The sequence below is a fragment of the Psammomys obesus genome, unplaced genomic scaffold (genome assembly GCF_907164565.1).
Source record: "Psammomys obesus unplaced genomic scaffold, mPsaObe1.curated_primary_1811, whole genome shotgun sequence".
NCBI lineage: Eukaryota > Metazoa > Chordata > Mammalia > Rodentia > Muridae > Psammomys > Psammomys obesus.
In genome coordinates this window covers 13,955,078-13,973,088 of record NW_026596057.1, presented here as the reverse complement: position 1 = coordinate 13,973,088, position 18,011 = coordinate 13,955,078, and the positions used below count along the sequence as shown (strand labels likewise).

Genomic DNA, 18,011 nt, shown 5'->3' with positions numbered 1-18,011 from the left:
TCCCAGCACTCAGGGAGGCAGAGGCAGGTGGATCCCTGTGAGGTTGAGGTCAGCCTGGTCTACAAAGTGAGTCCAGGACAACAAAGGCTACATTGAGAAACATTGTCTCAAAAAAAAACCAAAAAAAGTCTGTAAAACCATAATAACCACAGTGTTTAGGTCTGTCAAGTTCCTCAGTAAATCAATTGTCTAAAACACACAGAGCACTGGGCTTCAATTTAGCACTACAAAACAAATAAAGCTAAACTAAAACCCAAACAATGTTTTTGTTTGTTTGTTTGTTTTTCTTCCTAAAAGGATACAATCAACCCCAGGCCTAGAAACTAAGAAACAAGAATATCATCAATATCATTGAGGGCTAGGGAATGGCTCTGAGGTTAAAATCACTTCTTTCAGACCAAAGAGATGGCTCAGTGGTTATGAGCACTTGCTGCTTTTCCTGGAATCCAAGTTCAGTTCTCAGCATCCACATCAAGCAGCTTACAGGAGACCAACATCCCTGCAGACACCTGCACCGGCATGTGAGCGCGCATGCGCACGCGCGCGCGCACACACACACACACACACACCTGAAAATAAAAATCTTAAAAAAAGAAAAGAAAAAGAAAGGCACTTCTTGCTCTTGGGGAGGGATCAGGTTGGTTCCCAGCACCCACACAGTGACTCACAACCACCAGTAATTCCAGTTCCAGGGATCCTCTACTGTCTTCTGACCTCCATGGGCACTAGGCATATACATGGTAGATGTACATGCATGCAAGCAAAACACTCATACACATAAAACAAATAAATGCAGAAAACTTAAGTGTTATCAATATTATTGTCCTTTGGGGTGAAAGAAGACCATGTGTACTAACTTCAGATTGGAAAGAGATTTGTACCTGTACATTCTCAAAGAGCTTCAAATCTTTTTCCTTTTCCCAATGCTTATTACTACAGAGCATAATTTAGAACCATCTGTATCTTTTACTGTCATTTATCCATCCAAAAAAACTTTATGTTGGGCTTGGAGGAGGCAAGAGTGATACCACCTGATAAGGAATCAACATTGGCCCTTGGATTAAAAGAGCAGGAAAAACTAAAAACCAGAGTAAAGCACAGTGAATATAGCTGTACAGCATATTTGGGTATTAGTTGAAGATATTCACCAAATTTCAAATAAGTCTTCTCATAAAAAGAAAGAACCAGCCAGGCATGGTGGTGCACACCTTTAGTCCCAGCACAGGCAGAGGCAGGTGGATCTCTGTTAGTTCAAGGCCAGCTTGATGTACAAATAAGAGTCCAGGGCAGCCAGGACCCAGAGAAACCTCATCTGAAAACAAACAAAGAAGCCATTTTTCTTTCTCTCTGCGTTTTACCTTGCAAGAGACCGTGGAGGCTCTGACAGGGACAGGTCACTACTAGAGGATGCGCTGGGGGGACGCTCCTGCACTTTGTTTTCTTTATCAGATTCTCCAGATGGTTGGTACCCAGGCCTGGCCTAAGAGAAAGGAACACAAATTTATCCGATTCTGATCACAAAAATGTCTTCAGGTAGCACATAAGAAACTTACTTATCATGTCACTTTAACTTTTAAAAAGGTCATAAAAAGAGAGACTTTTTCCCCCTCAAATAAAAATCACTTTTTATTTAGTTTGACTTTAAAACAGCTATTATATGGTTGTGGGGTACAGCTCAGTGGCAGAGTGTTTACTTCTATCAGGTTGAGAGTTGGATCCTAGAACAGAAAACCAAACAAAACAACCACCACAATTTACAGCAAAACATCACCTAACATCTGACAAGGACATTGTGATGGTTAATAATAATAACTGTCAATTTAACAGAACTCAGGATCACCTGGGACAAGGGCCTCTAGGCATTCCTGTGAGGTTATCTTGACTGTGTTAAATGAGGTAAAAGACCTGCCCGAGGTGGGTGGCACCATTCCCTGGCTAGACCCCTGGACTACTTTAGTGAAAAAAGCAAGCTAAGCTGCAGCATGTGTCCATTCCTGTCTGCTTTCTGATGAATGAATGTGATGTGACCAGCTGCCTCAAGCTCCTGCCACCCTGGTTTCCCCTCCATGACAGACTATTCCCTTAAACTACCAGCCAGAAAAGAATTTTCTCCCTTACATTGCTTTTGTCAGTGTATTTTTACCACAGCAACAAGCAAAAACATTAAAGACATTAATATAGACAACATGATTAAGGTAAAATGGTACCCTTTATAAACCTCAGTTTGTTCATCTCATAAGTACAAAGAATACACATTACCTTCTTGCAGTTATTTAACTGATGTTTAAACCTGTAAGTCAAGCTTTAAAAACAGCTGTAATACCCGAGACACATTCAAGTTAGCAGTGTTAAAAACATTAGTTCAAGATTATGTCTTCACTTCAACACTAAACCCAAAACTAAGTATTTCATTAACATAACTCAGTGGTGTATTATGTACTAGATATCTGCTCAGTACTACAGTGAGAACAAGGCAGGAGTATAGCAGAACAGAAGAGAGAGCTAAGCACTGTGGCAAGCTTTTACTTTCCCTATTTCCTCATTATTCTTTGCATGCAATAAATTTCATGAAAGGTCTTGATTGTTATAAATATCTGAGCATGTCCACAGTCCTGCACAGCAAGCAAGCTTTCCCTCACCATGAATTAGCCCACTTTGTGTTCCTGTAACTACCAGTACCTGTGCTTCCTGTGTCACACGGTGATGAGGAGGCTCTTCAAGCAAAGTCTTCTCTAGCAGCAATTTGGAGTAAGTTTCCTGTAGCCGCCTAGAGCCTGATGGATCAGGAGGCACAGTTTTTGCTTTGGTGAAGGCTTCTCTCTGTTTCCGGTAGAGCTCCTGTAATCGTTTATTCTTCTGTTCTGTAGCCTCCTTTTGAGCCTTCTTCTCTTCGTTTTGCTTCCTCCTCCTTTCCTCCTGCTGTCTAACAATGTACTGTCGTACCTCATCCGTGTCATAGTGGCGCTTTTTGGAAATCACAGGTGGATCCTCACTAGCTGTTATTTTGTCAGGCTTTCTTTTCACTGGGCTGTGACTCCGGGGTACCTGCACCGGTGCTGATGACTTCTGATTCTGTAACTCTCCAATCTCTTGTCTCATAGTCTGAGCTGAAGAATCTAGCTGTAAGTCATCAAGAATGCCACGAATTTCAACTGGCAAAAAGTTCTTTTTTAAGGCAGCATTTTCCTCCTGCTTATTGTCTGGAAGGGATGGGGCTGATTTCACTATATTATTTTCAGACCGAGCTCTATTTCTTGAATGTTCTGAGTTTCGTGGAAGATGTTTGTGTGAAACATCCAACTTGGGGTCAGATTCTGCTCTTCCAATATGGGCCCCTGCAATGCACAGGCTTGTTAGTTATATTAAAACTTCAGGTTCATTTCTAAGATTTATTGCACTAATAAAAAAATTAAGAAATTTTCCTTTAAACTCAGATTCAAATATCCTGTAACAATTCAAAGAATGTTGTAATCATAAAGCTTCCTTTTATCAGTAAGTTTCATATAAACTATACTCTTCCTTATAATGCATCTTTTAGTATTCCTGTTAAAAAAAAAAAACCTATTATTATAATTGAAGGGAATATGTAACATTTCTGTTTCTCTTACACACACATATTTAATTTTTCCCCTCTTCAAAAAAAATTTTTTAGAAGGAGCCAGGTATGGTGACAGGCACATATAATCCCAACATTCAGGAGGCAGAGGCAGGAGGATCTGAAGTTCATAAATGTTCTTACCTACATAGCAAGTTTGAGGCCACCCTGGGCTATGAGACTCTGCCTCCAAGCAACAACAAAACCTAACCAGAAAAACTTCTTAGAAATCTCTAAGAAAGGCAATAATTTTAAGTGCCTTGAAAATAAGCAAACTTGGTGCTGGAAAGAATGCTCAGTGGCTGAGAGAAATGTCTGCTCTTCCAGAAGAACAGGGTTTGATCTCAGCATACAGACGGCAGCTCCCCACCTATCTGTAACCCCAGTTCCAGAGGATCCGACATCCACTCCTGAGACAGGGCACACATGTGATGTACAGACACACATGCAGACAAAATACCCACACAAATAAAATAGTGACATTTTTAAAAGAAAGATCAAGCTGCATTAACTATAACTAATAAAGGCACTAAGATACTGTGCTTTTCTAAAAATTTTATATAATACTGACTCATTCTGCAATTAAATGACACCATTTTTAGATGAGTTTACCAGAAATTTTCTGAAAGTTTAGATTCCTATTGATATAAAAGATTAAAATTGGCCTCCTATATATTACATCTTAGTAATGTCTACAAAACAAATCTCAAAAATATTTTAAAAGACGATTTAGGTATTTTACCCATTTTCCAGAGAAAAAGAAAAACTCTAGTAAGAAGCCTAAGAAATACAGAATGTTCCCTTCTATTATAATAAATATGTATTTAGGTAGCCATGGGTGTGGTCTATGGTGTGAAGTCCTAGGTACTAGAGAACTGCCTACCTCCCAGGAAACACTCGTGCTGGCTAACAGCTGAGCTTCTACTACTCTCCGGTGAAAGGCACAACACAGTGAACATGTACGCAAACAGCCATTTTAGCATCTAGCGTTGCTGGTGCGGCTTCATGTCAGACTGAGTGTATACATGAGTTCCCTTGCAATATGAAAGAAACAAAGAAAAATACAAAGTACATATTGGCTATAACATATTAAATCAGAGCTGATTACATTTCTTGCTTAATGGACTCCAGGAACTGAAATTAACTGGGACAAATTTCACTGCTGAAAAGGAAAGCTGGTCTGTGGGGATTTTATATTTCATTTCTCAAAGTTAATGTTTACAAAAAACATAACTAGTTATTTTTTTCCTTTTCCATGTGTGTAGTTTATCTCCATATGTGGACGTTTGTATGTGTAGGCATGCATATATGTGGACATGCATGTATGGAAGGGGTATGTGCATGTGGAAGCCAGGCGTTGATGTAGGAAGCATCGCTCTTCCACTTCATCACTGAGGCAGGGTCTCTGCGTCATAACCAGAGCTCGCTTGCACAGCTAGTCTTGCTAGGCAGCTTTCTCTAAGGATTCCTTTCTGCAATAGGAAGTACAGGTGAGCTACTGGGGACCTGAGCTGTGGTCTGCATGCTTGCACAGCAAGCACTATAACCACTGAACCGGCTTCTGAAATAGCCTCACAACTATTCTAAGTAGCAGTCAATGTCTTTAAAATAAAATTAAAAGAATAAATTTGAAGGTCAAACTTAAGAGAGTCCTGGATCTTAAAACAAATTTACTTATGGCTAACTATACCTCTGAGAAAAATAACTTTTCTGCAGACAGCTCTGCTCTTTTGAGCTATAGTTAACAATTTTAAGCAAAATCTTAAGTATTCTCCAGCATATTTTTGCCCTACTAAGTATGTAAATGAGCAACATTGGTTTTTGAAACAGTTGTAACTCTAGCCTCTCACCAAATTTAGCCGTTCTTTCTCTTCCATTTCTGTCACTCGATGTTGGTCTTCGCTCTTTATGCTCCATCTTGGGTGCAGGTCCCAGAATCTTCTTCACTAACTTTTGTCCATCTCGCCAAGAAGATGTACTTATCAAACGACTACTACCTAAAATATATATTGCACTAAATTTAAAACTTTAATTTCATCTCTAAGAAGTGTATTTATTCAGTAATGTAGGTTCCATAAGTAATTTTACATTTATCTTCTGCTGAGGTTAAAAGGCCTGCCATTAGGAGCACATTTTTAGGGGTCAGAGAGATGGCTTAGTAGTTAGGAGCGCTGGCTGCTCTTTCAGAGGGTTAGATTCCCACTGCCCCCACGGAGACTCACAACCATCTACAACTCAAGTTCCAAGAGGTCCAATGCCCCCTTTTGTTCTCCGTGAGCACATACGGTACACAGGCAGATATGTAGACATAACATCCATGCACACAAAGAAAATTAAAATAAATAAAAAATTTAAAGGTGTATTTTTTAACTCTAACCAACAAAACTGGTTAATGGTTTGTTCAAATCTTTTTTGAAAATCTACCTTTTCCGGGGAGGGATGGTAAAATGTGCCACAGTACTCGTGGAAGCTCAGAGAACAATCTAAGGTAATCAGTCCAGTTCTCTCCTCCTACCACATGGGTCCTAGTTACACTCTGGTCATCAGGCTTGGCAGCAATCACCCTCACTTACTGAGTCATCTTGCTGCGCCTGTTTAAATCTTCATTTGCCTCCACATAGCAAGTAAGTGTAAAACGCCTCTAAAATTAGGTACCAAATGATTCCTGAAATTTCAAGTTACTAAATAAAACTTATTTGCTAAACAAATGAATGCTTAAACTAAACACGGGGATAAAAATTTTAAGAAACATAAAAACAGCAGTAATCTCTTATTGCTGAGACTTTCATATTTTACAGTTGTATCCCATAAGTACACATTACAATAATACAATATAAAAACTAACGTTTTAAACTGTCCTTAATTATAAAAGTTCATAAAAATAAAGGTGCACTACACTTAGTTTATTTACTAAGAGGAAAAGTTTTCATTAGTTTCAGACATAAGAAAATTCAATTAGAACATCTCAAAATAGCAACATAAAAGTCAAAATAGAAATCATAAAAAATATAAACATCAAATGAAATGTAAAGTAACATGACCAACAGGAAGCAAGGGCTACCTGTAACTCAGCTCCAGCGGGAGCTTGCTTAGCATACACAAGCCCTGGATTCCATTTTGAATTAAGTAAGGGGTGGGGACAAAGCCAAGAGTGGTTGTCAAGGTCACCTGTAATTCCAGCACTAAGGAAGCAGAAGCAAGAGAAATTGAGTTTAAGGCCAGGTTAGGCCAAAAAAAAAAAAAAAAAAGGAACTGGAATAACAAAGAAAATAATAAAATAGTTATTTAATATTTACTCAATTTAAAAATACCATTTGTAGCCTGTGTAGAGGTGCAAGCCTGTGATCCCAGCACTCAGGGAGGCAGAGGCAGGCAGATCTCTGTGAGTTCAAGGCCAGCCTAGTCCACAAAGTGAGTCCAGGACAGCCAAGGATACACAGAAAAACCCTGACTTGAAAAATATAAACAAACAAACAAATTAGAACACATGTATTTAAAAACCAATACTGATAAAATTACAGTAAAATCCTATATATATATATACACTGTTAAAATGACTGTTCCTTTCTAAAACAAACAGTTCACACTATATTTCTAAAGCCAAAGTTCTGAACTAGGCAAAATGGTGCACGTTTTTGTTTGCTTTTGTTTTTTGAGAGAGGGTTTCCTCTGTGGAGCCCTGGCTGTCCTGGAACTTGTCCTGTAGACCAAGCTGGCCTTAAACTCAGAGATGCACTTGCCTCTGCGCAGGATGCTGGGATTACAGTTGTGAAGCACCAGGCTTGGCAGTGTGGTGCACTTTTAATACCAGCACTGAGGAGGCAGAGGCAGGGGAGCCTCTGTAAAGTCAACCCTGGTACACGTAGCAAATTTTCAGTCAACGATCACTTTAAAAATAAGATGATAAAAATTTAATACATGCCAAAGATGCTTTTAGGTCTTCAATGACTAAAATTACTATGACTTTAAAACTACTGTACGAACACAATAAATAAATTTAAAAATTTTAGAATACTATTCAAAAACAATTAATACTAGTACTTTTTCTGTTATTTTTTCCAGTTCTCCAGCACACTATCCTATTGTATTATATGAAAAACATTCTAATAAGAGGTTTGTTTTTTTTTTAATAAACTCTTTCTTTTTTTCTTTCTTTCTTTTTTTGAGACAGGGTTTCTCTGTGTAGCCTTGGCTGTCCTGGACTCAGTTTGTAAACCAGGTTGCTTCTGCTTCCCCGAGTGCTGGGATGACAGGTGCGCACCACTGCACCCAGCTAAGTAAGCTCTACTGTATAGTTTAAATGGAGATACGGGTCTAATAAATACTCCTCTATAGAATATGTGTGTGTGAGAGTGTGCACGTGTAAAGGTATACAGATGTCACTGTGCACGGTGGAGGTCAGATGACAGCTCTGAGTGCCAGCCCTCACCTCCGCCTTGTCTGAACCAGTTTCTCTGTGTCTTCGGGTTTTCGGTGGCATATGGCAGGCCAGCCGGCCCAGGAACTTCTGGGTATTGCCTCCACCTACTCCCTCCCACAGGGCTCTGGGATTACAGGGCTGTTGCTCTATGTCTGGCTTTTCCGTGTGTTCTGGAAATTCAAATTCAGGTCCCAACCCTTGCACAGAGAACACTTTTACCCAGAGTCAGCCCCTGTTTACTTTAGAAATGCCTTTGTACTTTGTTATTTTATTTATATCTTATAAACCATATGTATAATATATAGTATAACTTTGTACTTAGTTATTAACCATAAACAGTGAGTCTACAGTATTTAAAGGGTTGTGAGCTTACTGCTCAATATAAGAAACTATGTTTTTAGAAAATGACAGAGCAGAAATCTTTGCACTTTTACCTTAATTTTCTGACTCAAAATTAAACTTCCATTATTTATTTGTTTGTTTATTTATTTTGAAACACTGGATGTGAAAGTGCTGCGTGGGAAGGGCTGAAGAAACGGCTCAGAAGTTAAAAAGCACTGGCCACTCTTCTATGGGACCCAGGCTTGACCCCCTGCATCCACATGGCAACTCACAACTGTCTGCGACTTTAATTTCAAAGGGTCTGATGCCCTCTTCTGGCCTCTGAGGACACCAGGCACTGCATGTGAACAAAATATCCAGATACATAAAATAAAAAACTAAATTGTGGCCTTCTGAAATAGTTTCATAAAGTAATTCTAAGACTATTCTCACTAGAAAGTTATTAATATAGTTTTAGCACATTTATGCTATTCAGTCTAGCTTAATGGCAAAGTGCTTACAGATGAAGCAGACTATCATAAAACTGGGTAAATACACTCTTTGTACTTCATCCCAAAGGATGCCTCTGATAGCATTACATAGTAGCATATAAAATTGCTTTTATTTATTTATTTATTCTTCTCTAAATGTAACCGAATAGATGGAGTTTTTTTGTTTTGTTTGTTCTTTTGGTTTATTTGTTTGTTTGTTTTTCAAGACAGTGTTTTACTGTGTAGCCCTGGCTGTCCTGGAAATCATCTGTAAACCAGGCTGGCCTTTAACTCACAGAGATTCCTCTGCCTCTGCCTCCCAAGTACTGGGATTAAAGGCGTGCACCACCAACAACTATATATGGCATGTTTTTATACTTAATTAAATTAACATTGAGATACCACATATTCTCGTAAAACAAGTTTTACTTGTACAGAACTGGCATTACTCCATTACTGCATCTGAAGTTAATCACAAAATATGCTGTTACTGTAATAACAAGCATAAGCAGAACGACAAGGGCTTGATCAGAGAACAGCATCTCATCATGCTGTTTCCCATAGACCTTGTGATCTCTTTGCATATTGTCATTCTTTGTTTCCAACTGTACCTCTCGGGACTTTTTTGTCTTGCTAACCACTATTACCTAAGCTTAATACATCACACTGCCATACATATAGCCACTGCTGGAAAATCTCTGAATAATGTGTGAGTGCATCAATTCAGAGTCTCCTAAAACTAAAGTGAAAAGTTCTCAAACTGTCTCTAGTCTTTCATGGCTAAAAGTTACTTGCCAAATACAGCATATCAGGACACGTAGAAATTGGAATGCATGCTATTCATGTGGCACTATGCTGCAGTATTTTTCTAGTATTTTTCCATTGCTTTTAGTTCTCACAACAACCCTGTGAAACAAATACCACTGATTATCTTTTTACATGTGAGGAAACCGAGTCATATTAAAATTAACTCATGTGCCAAAGAAATAAAGTTAGTTATAATATAAATTCAAGCAATCTGAATCAAGGTTGACATGTCAACCACTATCAAAGCAGAAATTTCTTATTTTCCTAATTGATCTAACTTAGCTGGCAAGAACACTGGTGTTCTGATACATTTTAAAGATAATCATGACCAATCCTCTTGTAGAACAAGATTGCTCGTGGGGGGAAAAATCACTATTTTAATTTGGTATGTTTCTATTAAAGAATACTAGAAAAAAACTTTTTGAGGTGATAGATGTATTCTTCATGGACATGATAAATCTGATGATTAGTCTTCATTATTAACTAGATATGATTTACAATCACCATGACATCTCTGATACTTTGCTATGAGGGTGTTTCCAGAATGGTTTACCAGGAGAAAAAAAAAAAAATCTTAAATGTGGATGTCACTATTCTATGAGGTAAGGGTCCCATATTGAATGAAAAGCAGAAAGTGAGCTATTTGCAGCTCTCATCTCTCTCTGGTTCCTGACTGAGGATAAGATGTGAGCACCCACCTCCTGTTCTTCCCTTCCTGTCACAATTAACTACACCCAAAAACTGTGAGCCAAAATAAGCCCTTCCTTCCTTTAGCAGGCTTTGTTGGGAATGTTTTCACAGCAGTACTGATAAAGTGAACAAATGCTTTCATAGATGCATACATATAAAAACTTTCTAAATATATTATAGTTAACAATGTTAACTATATTTATATATATACTATATACATTTTTATATGCTATATATGTATTTTATATATATTATACATATATATAATAGACTGAATTTCATATAGTCCTAGCAATGAGAATATCTGCTAACATGTTTATATCCATCTCTATAATATCCAACTTTAAGCTGAGCAAAATACTAGACACCAACCTGTTTTGCATTCTGGATTTGACAACTGTGTCACTTTTTGGATTTTTCGCACTGGTTTGACCACTTTCTTTTCTTTACTTTTTTCAACAGGTTTCTCTTTTACAGAGGTATCATCTGAAACACATAAATATGGACAGCCATCATTATGACTCCTATTCAGCACCTACATTCTTCAATAAAGAAACTCAGGTGCAGTACCACCCTCCCCTTTCTACAGCTTCAGTTACCCAAGGTCAACTGCAAGCTGAAAACATTAGGTGGAAATTTCCAGACATAAACAATTCATGTTATAAACTGTGCATCACTCTGAACAGCATTGATGGTATCTCTTGTCTAGCCCCAGCCAGTCAGACTGGGTCATACCTTTGTCTAGAGTGTCCACACCTACAGGTTTTCCACCTATTAGACATAAGTAGCCATCTCTGCTATTAGACTATCTCTTTGGTGATGTCACTGAACTTGTTTTCAAGTACTCTTTTTTTTTTCGAGACAGGGTTTCTCTGTGTAGCCTTGACTGTTTTGGAATCACTTTGTAGACCAGGCTAGCCTCAGACTCACAGAGATCTGCCTGCCTCAGCCTCCATGAAGGCTGGGATTACAGGTGTGTGCTACCGCACCTGGCTGCTTCAAGTAAACTGTTTTATAGGCTCCAGACCTCAAGAATAGTGATGCCAGTGGTGAGGTCATAGCAGAGAGAAGCTATACAGGGTGCCTGTATACGTCATTAAGTGTGCCAACTTAACGAAGAAAACTGTATGCTGGTTTTGATAAGATCTACAGTAAGTTCATCTTTTATATCCAGTTTATAAATTAAGTACTATCACAAGAATGTGTAAGAAAAACAAAATATAGATAGGTAGGGTTCTACATACTTCAGTTTCAAGCATCTTTGGTGGTCTTAGGAGTATGAGAGGAAAAACTTTTCACTGAGGCTATTTCTCTGATCCACAAACTATCAATATCAAGTCCTCCTATGGAAAGGTTTAAAGATTACCTCTACTCCATCATTAGGTACCAAGTTTTTTTTGTTGTTGTTGTTGTTGTTTTGGGTTTTTTATTTTTGTTCCAGAAAACTTGCTATGGATATAAACATGTTTTTGTTTTAATCCCAGGTGTGGGGTGTGGGACTGATTCATAAGAGTCCACTATTTGCCTCATACAGGCTCTGAGAGGAGCTCTTAGACAGATGCAGATAGTTTAAATCTGAGGACTCTGGAGAGAGAATAAATGCCAGAGCCCAGAGAGTGTGTTAGAGATCTGAGAAACAACAAGGCTGCTGCTGCTTTCCCCTGCAGCTCCCTATTGCTGTTGATGAAGTGAGACAAGAAGTTGGAGATCTCCTGGACTGAAGATTGGACTGGGTCCAAGGAACCTGATGGCCCTAACCAGCAGGAAGCAGCTAAGAAAGAGAACTACAGCCCTTCTCCCACTAACCCTTTCTCTCCTACATGATGTTGGGGTGTTGCAAGGGATAGGGGTGAAGTAGGAAGAAAGAGATATAAAATGCAAATAAGAGTTTTTAAAAGTACGCCAGTTAAAAGACTTGTGAGAAATCCAGTGCCTTTCTAGAAATGGAAAGAAGTTACAGCAGTCATGCTTTCAAATCAATTCATGTTTAGAATTTCAGGTGAGCATTTTCTTAGACTCTCACTTTATTTAAAAATTTCAACAATAAACACTTTACAAAATGTAAAGTGTTTATATACTAACTACAAAAGTCCAAAAAATTAACCTAAATTACAAGTCTGAATAATGTAATTTAAAATACACATGGAGCTCTCCATTATAGGCAGAGTAGAATACATTTGAGTAAAAGGCTCTAAGGAGGAGGGAATAGTATCTAAGAATCAGCTAGAACTCTGGTGTGAACAGGAGGAACCTGGGTTGGAGATATGAGAGCCAGATGAGGTAAAGGGTTCTACAGGCTTTACGTTTTGCTCAGAAGTAAAATGAGAAGTTTATAGAACATTCTGAGCAAAAGAGTGACACAATTTAAACAAGACTTTAACATGCTTACTATGGCAACTGTGTTGAGAACAGACTCATTAAAAGAGTTAGCAGTAAACCAACCAGTAAAGAGAATACTTGGGGAATTAAAGCAACAGACTGATGGTGTTTGGTTTAGGGAATAGTGACAAAGGTGATGACGGTGGTTATGAGATAGATAAAATTTAGACAATAGGATAGAAAATATAAAAGAAAAGAGGGGCAGTTCAAAGATTACTTAAGATCTGGGTCTTACAGAGCAAAGAAGCAAGTTTTAAGGGATATGTCACAAACACATTGAATAACCTCCATTTTAGACATTAAGCTTGAGATATCTATAACACATTTAATGTAAGTGTAAAGTTAGCAAATTGCTAAGAGTTTGAATTCAAGAGAAAGTCTCAAATAAATACAAAGATATAGGAATATTTACAGGAGAACTATTTCAGGTGTTAAGAATACATACTTTTTTTCCTAGTAGGTCTTTTTGGATAAATAAGCAAGAAGAAAAGGAATATGATGGGGGGTGGGGGGGAATAAGTAACAGGTAGTTTTAAGAGAAAAACCAGATGCTTCTAGAATGTCAAGTGAAGACTTTCAAGAAAGAGATAGTTAATTGTATAAAAGCTGCTGAACGACCTAGATGACCAATGGATATTAAACACTGCCTATGACAAAGTGGATGTCATTAATGATCTTGATAACAGCAAAACCCCCAGCAAATAAACAAACAAATGTAAAGGGAGAAAAAAATCAGAGACCATTAGCATAAGGAAAGTGTTTACAGTTTTGCTCTCAACAGGAGGAACCAGAGCAGTCACTGGAGAAAAAGCCCAAAGAGGAATTCTGCCATGATGACTGCCATGATAAAATATGGTCAACAGTGTGTCGGTAGGCATGACTGGACAGAGAGGGAAAGCTTGACACAGAAGAGTGAAAGCAAGCTGCAAGTTATATACTTACACACAGGGCCAATGTAACAAAAACACAGGGAAGAGTAGAAAGGTTAAGATTACAGAGCTTACCACCATAAAAATAGAAAGGCACAGTATAACAAAGTAACCGTTTAAATAGTTTCTGACAACAATCTCTACCAGGCTATGACACTGTCCTGTAATGTAGAGTTGCTGTCACTTCTCTTTAAAATGAAGAATGAAAAGTTATATAACACAACCATATATATATATATATATATGTGTGTGTATATATATACACACACACATATATACACAGAAATAATTATATTAGATATATATTATATATAATATATAATATATAGAGCTAATAAACAGCAAAGCCAGAATGCAAACTCTTTTAACTCTAAAATATTACACGACATCACTTTTTCTCCACGTGAGAAAAGAATTCTGAATACAGTTTAATAAAATAAAGAAAATGAAACTGGATACTTTATGCCACAAAAAAAGATTGGCGGGGGCTGGAGAGATGGCTCAGAGGTTAAGAGCACTGACTGCTCTTCCAGAGGACCTGAGTTCAATTCCCAGTACCCACATGGCAGCTCACAACTGTCTGTAACTCCTCACACAGACACACACACAGTCAAAACACCAATGCACATAAAATAAAAAAGAAAGAAAAAGAAAAATCTTAAAAAAAAAGATTAGCAAAATCTTTATGGGGGCTTATTAGAAAGCTGTCCGTTTTGGAATTAAACAGTTGATTTTGAATCTTGATTTTTGATTCTTTATACAATCCTGGAAAAATTATTCCTTCAGCTTTCAATTCCTCAATTGTTATAAATAAATAAATGAATGAATGAATGAATGAATGAATGAATGAATGAATGAATAAATGAATAGAGGCAAGACTAAGCACCAGTATAACTCCTAGTGCCTTCCTGGATGCTCAGGAAGTGGCAACACTACTATTCTCATCTTCTTAGCGCTTCTGATCTTCTATGGGTTCCTCGCAGTTATAATTTTCTAACATGCATTCCCCCTCTCCTGTAACACTTCGATTTCTGCATACGCTGACTGAAATAACTGGCCACTTTAAAGAGCTCTGAGGCCTAAGAGAAATAAACCATAAGTAACTCTATATGTTTCCTTAAAAATCAGTCTGTCCTGACTTTAAAAGTGCCCCAGTTTAAAAATAGCCTCGTTTCTGTATCATGAGCTATAGAGGCTAATTTTAACCCTGGAGGAGAGCCAAGAGGCTAAGAGGGTCTTAGGATTTAAACCGCTACTACTCTAATATACAATACACTTGCAGAAGGGCAACCGCTACAGTTTTGGTGAAGTTTCATGTTAAATATTACAAGTCATAGCATGCATGATAAAATAAGCAAAACAGCAAGCTCCATCTCACCTGCAAACTGAAGTGCTAAGTCTCTGTACAGCTCTCTGCTCATGTTTTGAAACTCAGCCTCCTGCCACACTTTTCCATCAGGAGTGCGAATCTTGGTCTCCGAAGGGTTGAAACCTGATACACACCAACAGAAGATGCTTTGAAAGATATATTCAGATATAATTAAAATGACATAAAATTCACTGTGAACATTAACATTTTTTTTACTTGGGAGTAGTGGGAGCAGGCTTGCCACACCATGAATGTACAGATCTGAGGGTAACTTGTAGGAGTTGGTCCTCTCTGCCCACCATCTGGATCCTGAGCATCACACTCAGGTCATCAGGTTAGTGTGCCAATCTCACAAATCCCAAAATTCACTCGTAAGTATACAATCAGATGTTTTCAAATATATTCAAAGTTTCATAACTATCATTATTACCTAATTCTGGCATATTTCATCACTGAGAAAAGAAACTCTGTCCCTATTATCAGTTGAGACCCAAAAAACCTGTCCTATCCGCCTCTGGCAACTACTCATCTACTTTTTATCTTTCTGGATTTGCCTATTTTAGATATCTCATATAAGTGGAACCTTTCAACATGTGGTCACTATAGTTAGCCTATTTACTCTGTCGGTCTTCAAGGCTCTCACATCATATAAAAAGGCTTTTTAGCGTCAACTTATATTTCCTTGAACAGACATGACATTTTGCTTATCCGTTCACTGGCTGCTTAGTTACGTGGGCTGTTTCTACTTTTCTCTATTACTAATGATGCTGCTATAATTATTCTTATACAAGATTTGTGGAAATGTTTTCAATGAGTATTACATATAAGAATAAATTGCTGGGTCACAGTAACTAACCGTAAGAACTACTAAATTATTTTCTAAAGCAGTAGCACTATTTTGTATTGTCCTCAGCAGTACACACAGGTTGTCATTTCTCTATATTCTTGATGATACTTACTATCTGTCTGTTTCATTAAAACTACTCTAATGGATCTATAAAGTAGCATCTGATTATGGTCTAATTTGTGTTTCTTTAATGATTAATGTCATAATTTCTATATTTAACTTTATATTTTTAAAAAGAATGCATAATTAGCTACTACATAATATACTGATGAATACCAGTTAGCAAAAAGGAGGCTTCAGTGAGATAAAACAGCATATATTCAAGTAAACTAGAAATGGAGACTCAAAAAAAAAAAATAATACAAGAATATCAGCAACTATGAGTGCATATGTCTAAACTATATCATACACATATTTAAAAATAAGTATACACTAATGTAAAAAGCATCAATCTAAATAATGGGTTTTAGAAACACAAACTACCTTTTCTCAGAATCAGAGACAGAGAATGCTATCCTTTGTCTTGAAAGACAGGTATTGTTTGTTATTTGCCTCTATCTGAACAAATGAATGAGCTGGTATTCGTACTGGTAAAATGGCCACAAAGGGACATGTGGTCAGTATCTTTAGAAACATTACAATATATGCTACTTCCCAGAAATTAGCACACTGATCTTTTGCTTCAAATCTATCAGTATTTAAGAAATATACTTTTCTGTGAGTTCAAGACCAGCCTGGTCTACATAGAGATTTCCAGGGCTACATAGTGAGATTTTGTCTTTTAAAAAAAGTATACTTTTTTTTATTTTTACAAAATAATAAAATAATATAGATAATAACCAAAGTAATATAAAGATATATTGGAATTTTGTTTTGCTGAAACACAGTCTCATTATGTAGCCCATGTTGGTCCATAACCTGTGATTCTCCTGTCTCATTGTCCCAAGTGCTGAGATTCCAGGTACGTACTGCCATGACCAACTCTAGGACTGTTTCTACTTGCCAAAAAAATTGAGAGATAACACACAGGCACCACACTCTTCCAAAAACCCAGAGAGGAAACACAAACCAAGGAACAAAGCACCCACCCAACAAATATAAATCCAGAAATCAGCCCCTAGACCCATATCATCCCAGTCCCAGATGCCTAGAAGCCAGCATAAAAACACAATCAATAGGAGCCATGGCAATATGTCTCCACTAGAGCCCAACTAGCCTACCATAGCAGGCCCTGAATATTCCAATATAGCTGAGGCACAGGAAAAAAGATCCTAAAACCACCTGTATGAAGATGACAGAGAAATTAATGTATCCCTTAAAGAAATCAGGGGGAAGGGGGACATTGGAAGGAAATGAATAAAACCGCACAAGACCTTTAAAAAAAACTGAGGAAATTCTGAAAATAAAAAATTTAGGAATTTGAACAGACACGACAGAGGCAAGCTTTACCTACAGAATACAAGAGATGGAAGAAAGAATCTCAGATGCTGAAGACACAATATGATAGAAGAAATGGATACATTGGTCAAAGAAAAGTTAAATCTAAAAAGCTTCTGATACAAAACATCCAGGAAATCTGGGACACTATGAAAAAACCAAACCTAAGAATAATAGGAATAGAAGAAGGAAAAGAATTCCAACTCAAAGGCCCAGAAAATATTTTCAACATAATCATAGAAGAAACTTGTGGTTTTAGTGCAGAATTCTAACAGCCTTTCAAAGAAGAATTCATGCCAATATTCCTCAAATTATTCCACAAAAGAGAAAACAGAAGGAACATTGCCAAATTCATTTTATGAGGCCACGGTGACCCTATTATCCAAACCACATAAAAATCCGACAAAGAAAGAAAATTACAGACCAATTTTCCTTATAAACGCACATGAAAAAATACCAAATCCTAGAACACATCAAAAATATCATCCACCATGATCAAGTAGACTTAATCTCAGAGATGGTTCAACACATGTAAATAGATAAATGTAATCTACCAAATAAACAAACTGAAAGGGGAAACACACACACATGATCATCTCGTTAGATGCAGAAAAGGCCTTTGACAAAATCCAACACCCCTTCATGATAAAAGTTCTGGAGAGATTAGGGATGCAAAGGACAAACCTCAACATTAAAAAAGGCAAATGAGAGCAAACCTATAGCCAA

General features: G+C 37.5%; 1 protein-coding gene across 2 annotated transcripts in view; it reads right to left on the bottom strand.

Moving 5' to 3' along the window:
• The window catches only part of Cep350 (centrosomal protein 350), a 140,043-nt gene that overhangs the window by 88,620 nt on the left and 33,412 nt on the right, over positions 1 to 18,011 (bottom strand). For both annotated transcript variants that reach the window (XM_055624428.1, XM_055624429.1), the window contains exons 7-11: positions 15,011 to 15,124; positions 10,697 to 10,810; positions 5,446 to 5,592; positions 2,680 to 3,335; positions 1,359 to 1,480 (exon numbers count right to left, since the gene is read on the bottom strand). In XM_055624428.1, the coding sequence (XP_055480403.1) occupies positions 1,359 to 1,480; positions 2,680 to 3,335; positions 5,446 to 5,592; positions 10,697 to 10,810; positions 15,011 to 15,124 (1,153 nt within the window). The remainder of the gene's footprint in view (positions 1 to 1,358; positions 1,481 to 2,679; positions 3,336 to 5,445; positions 5,593 to 10,696; positions 10,811 to 15,010; positions 15,125 to 18,011) is intronic.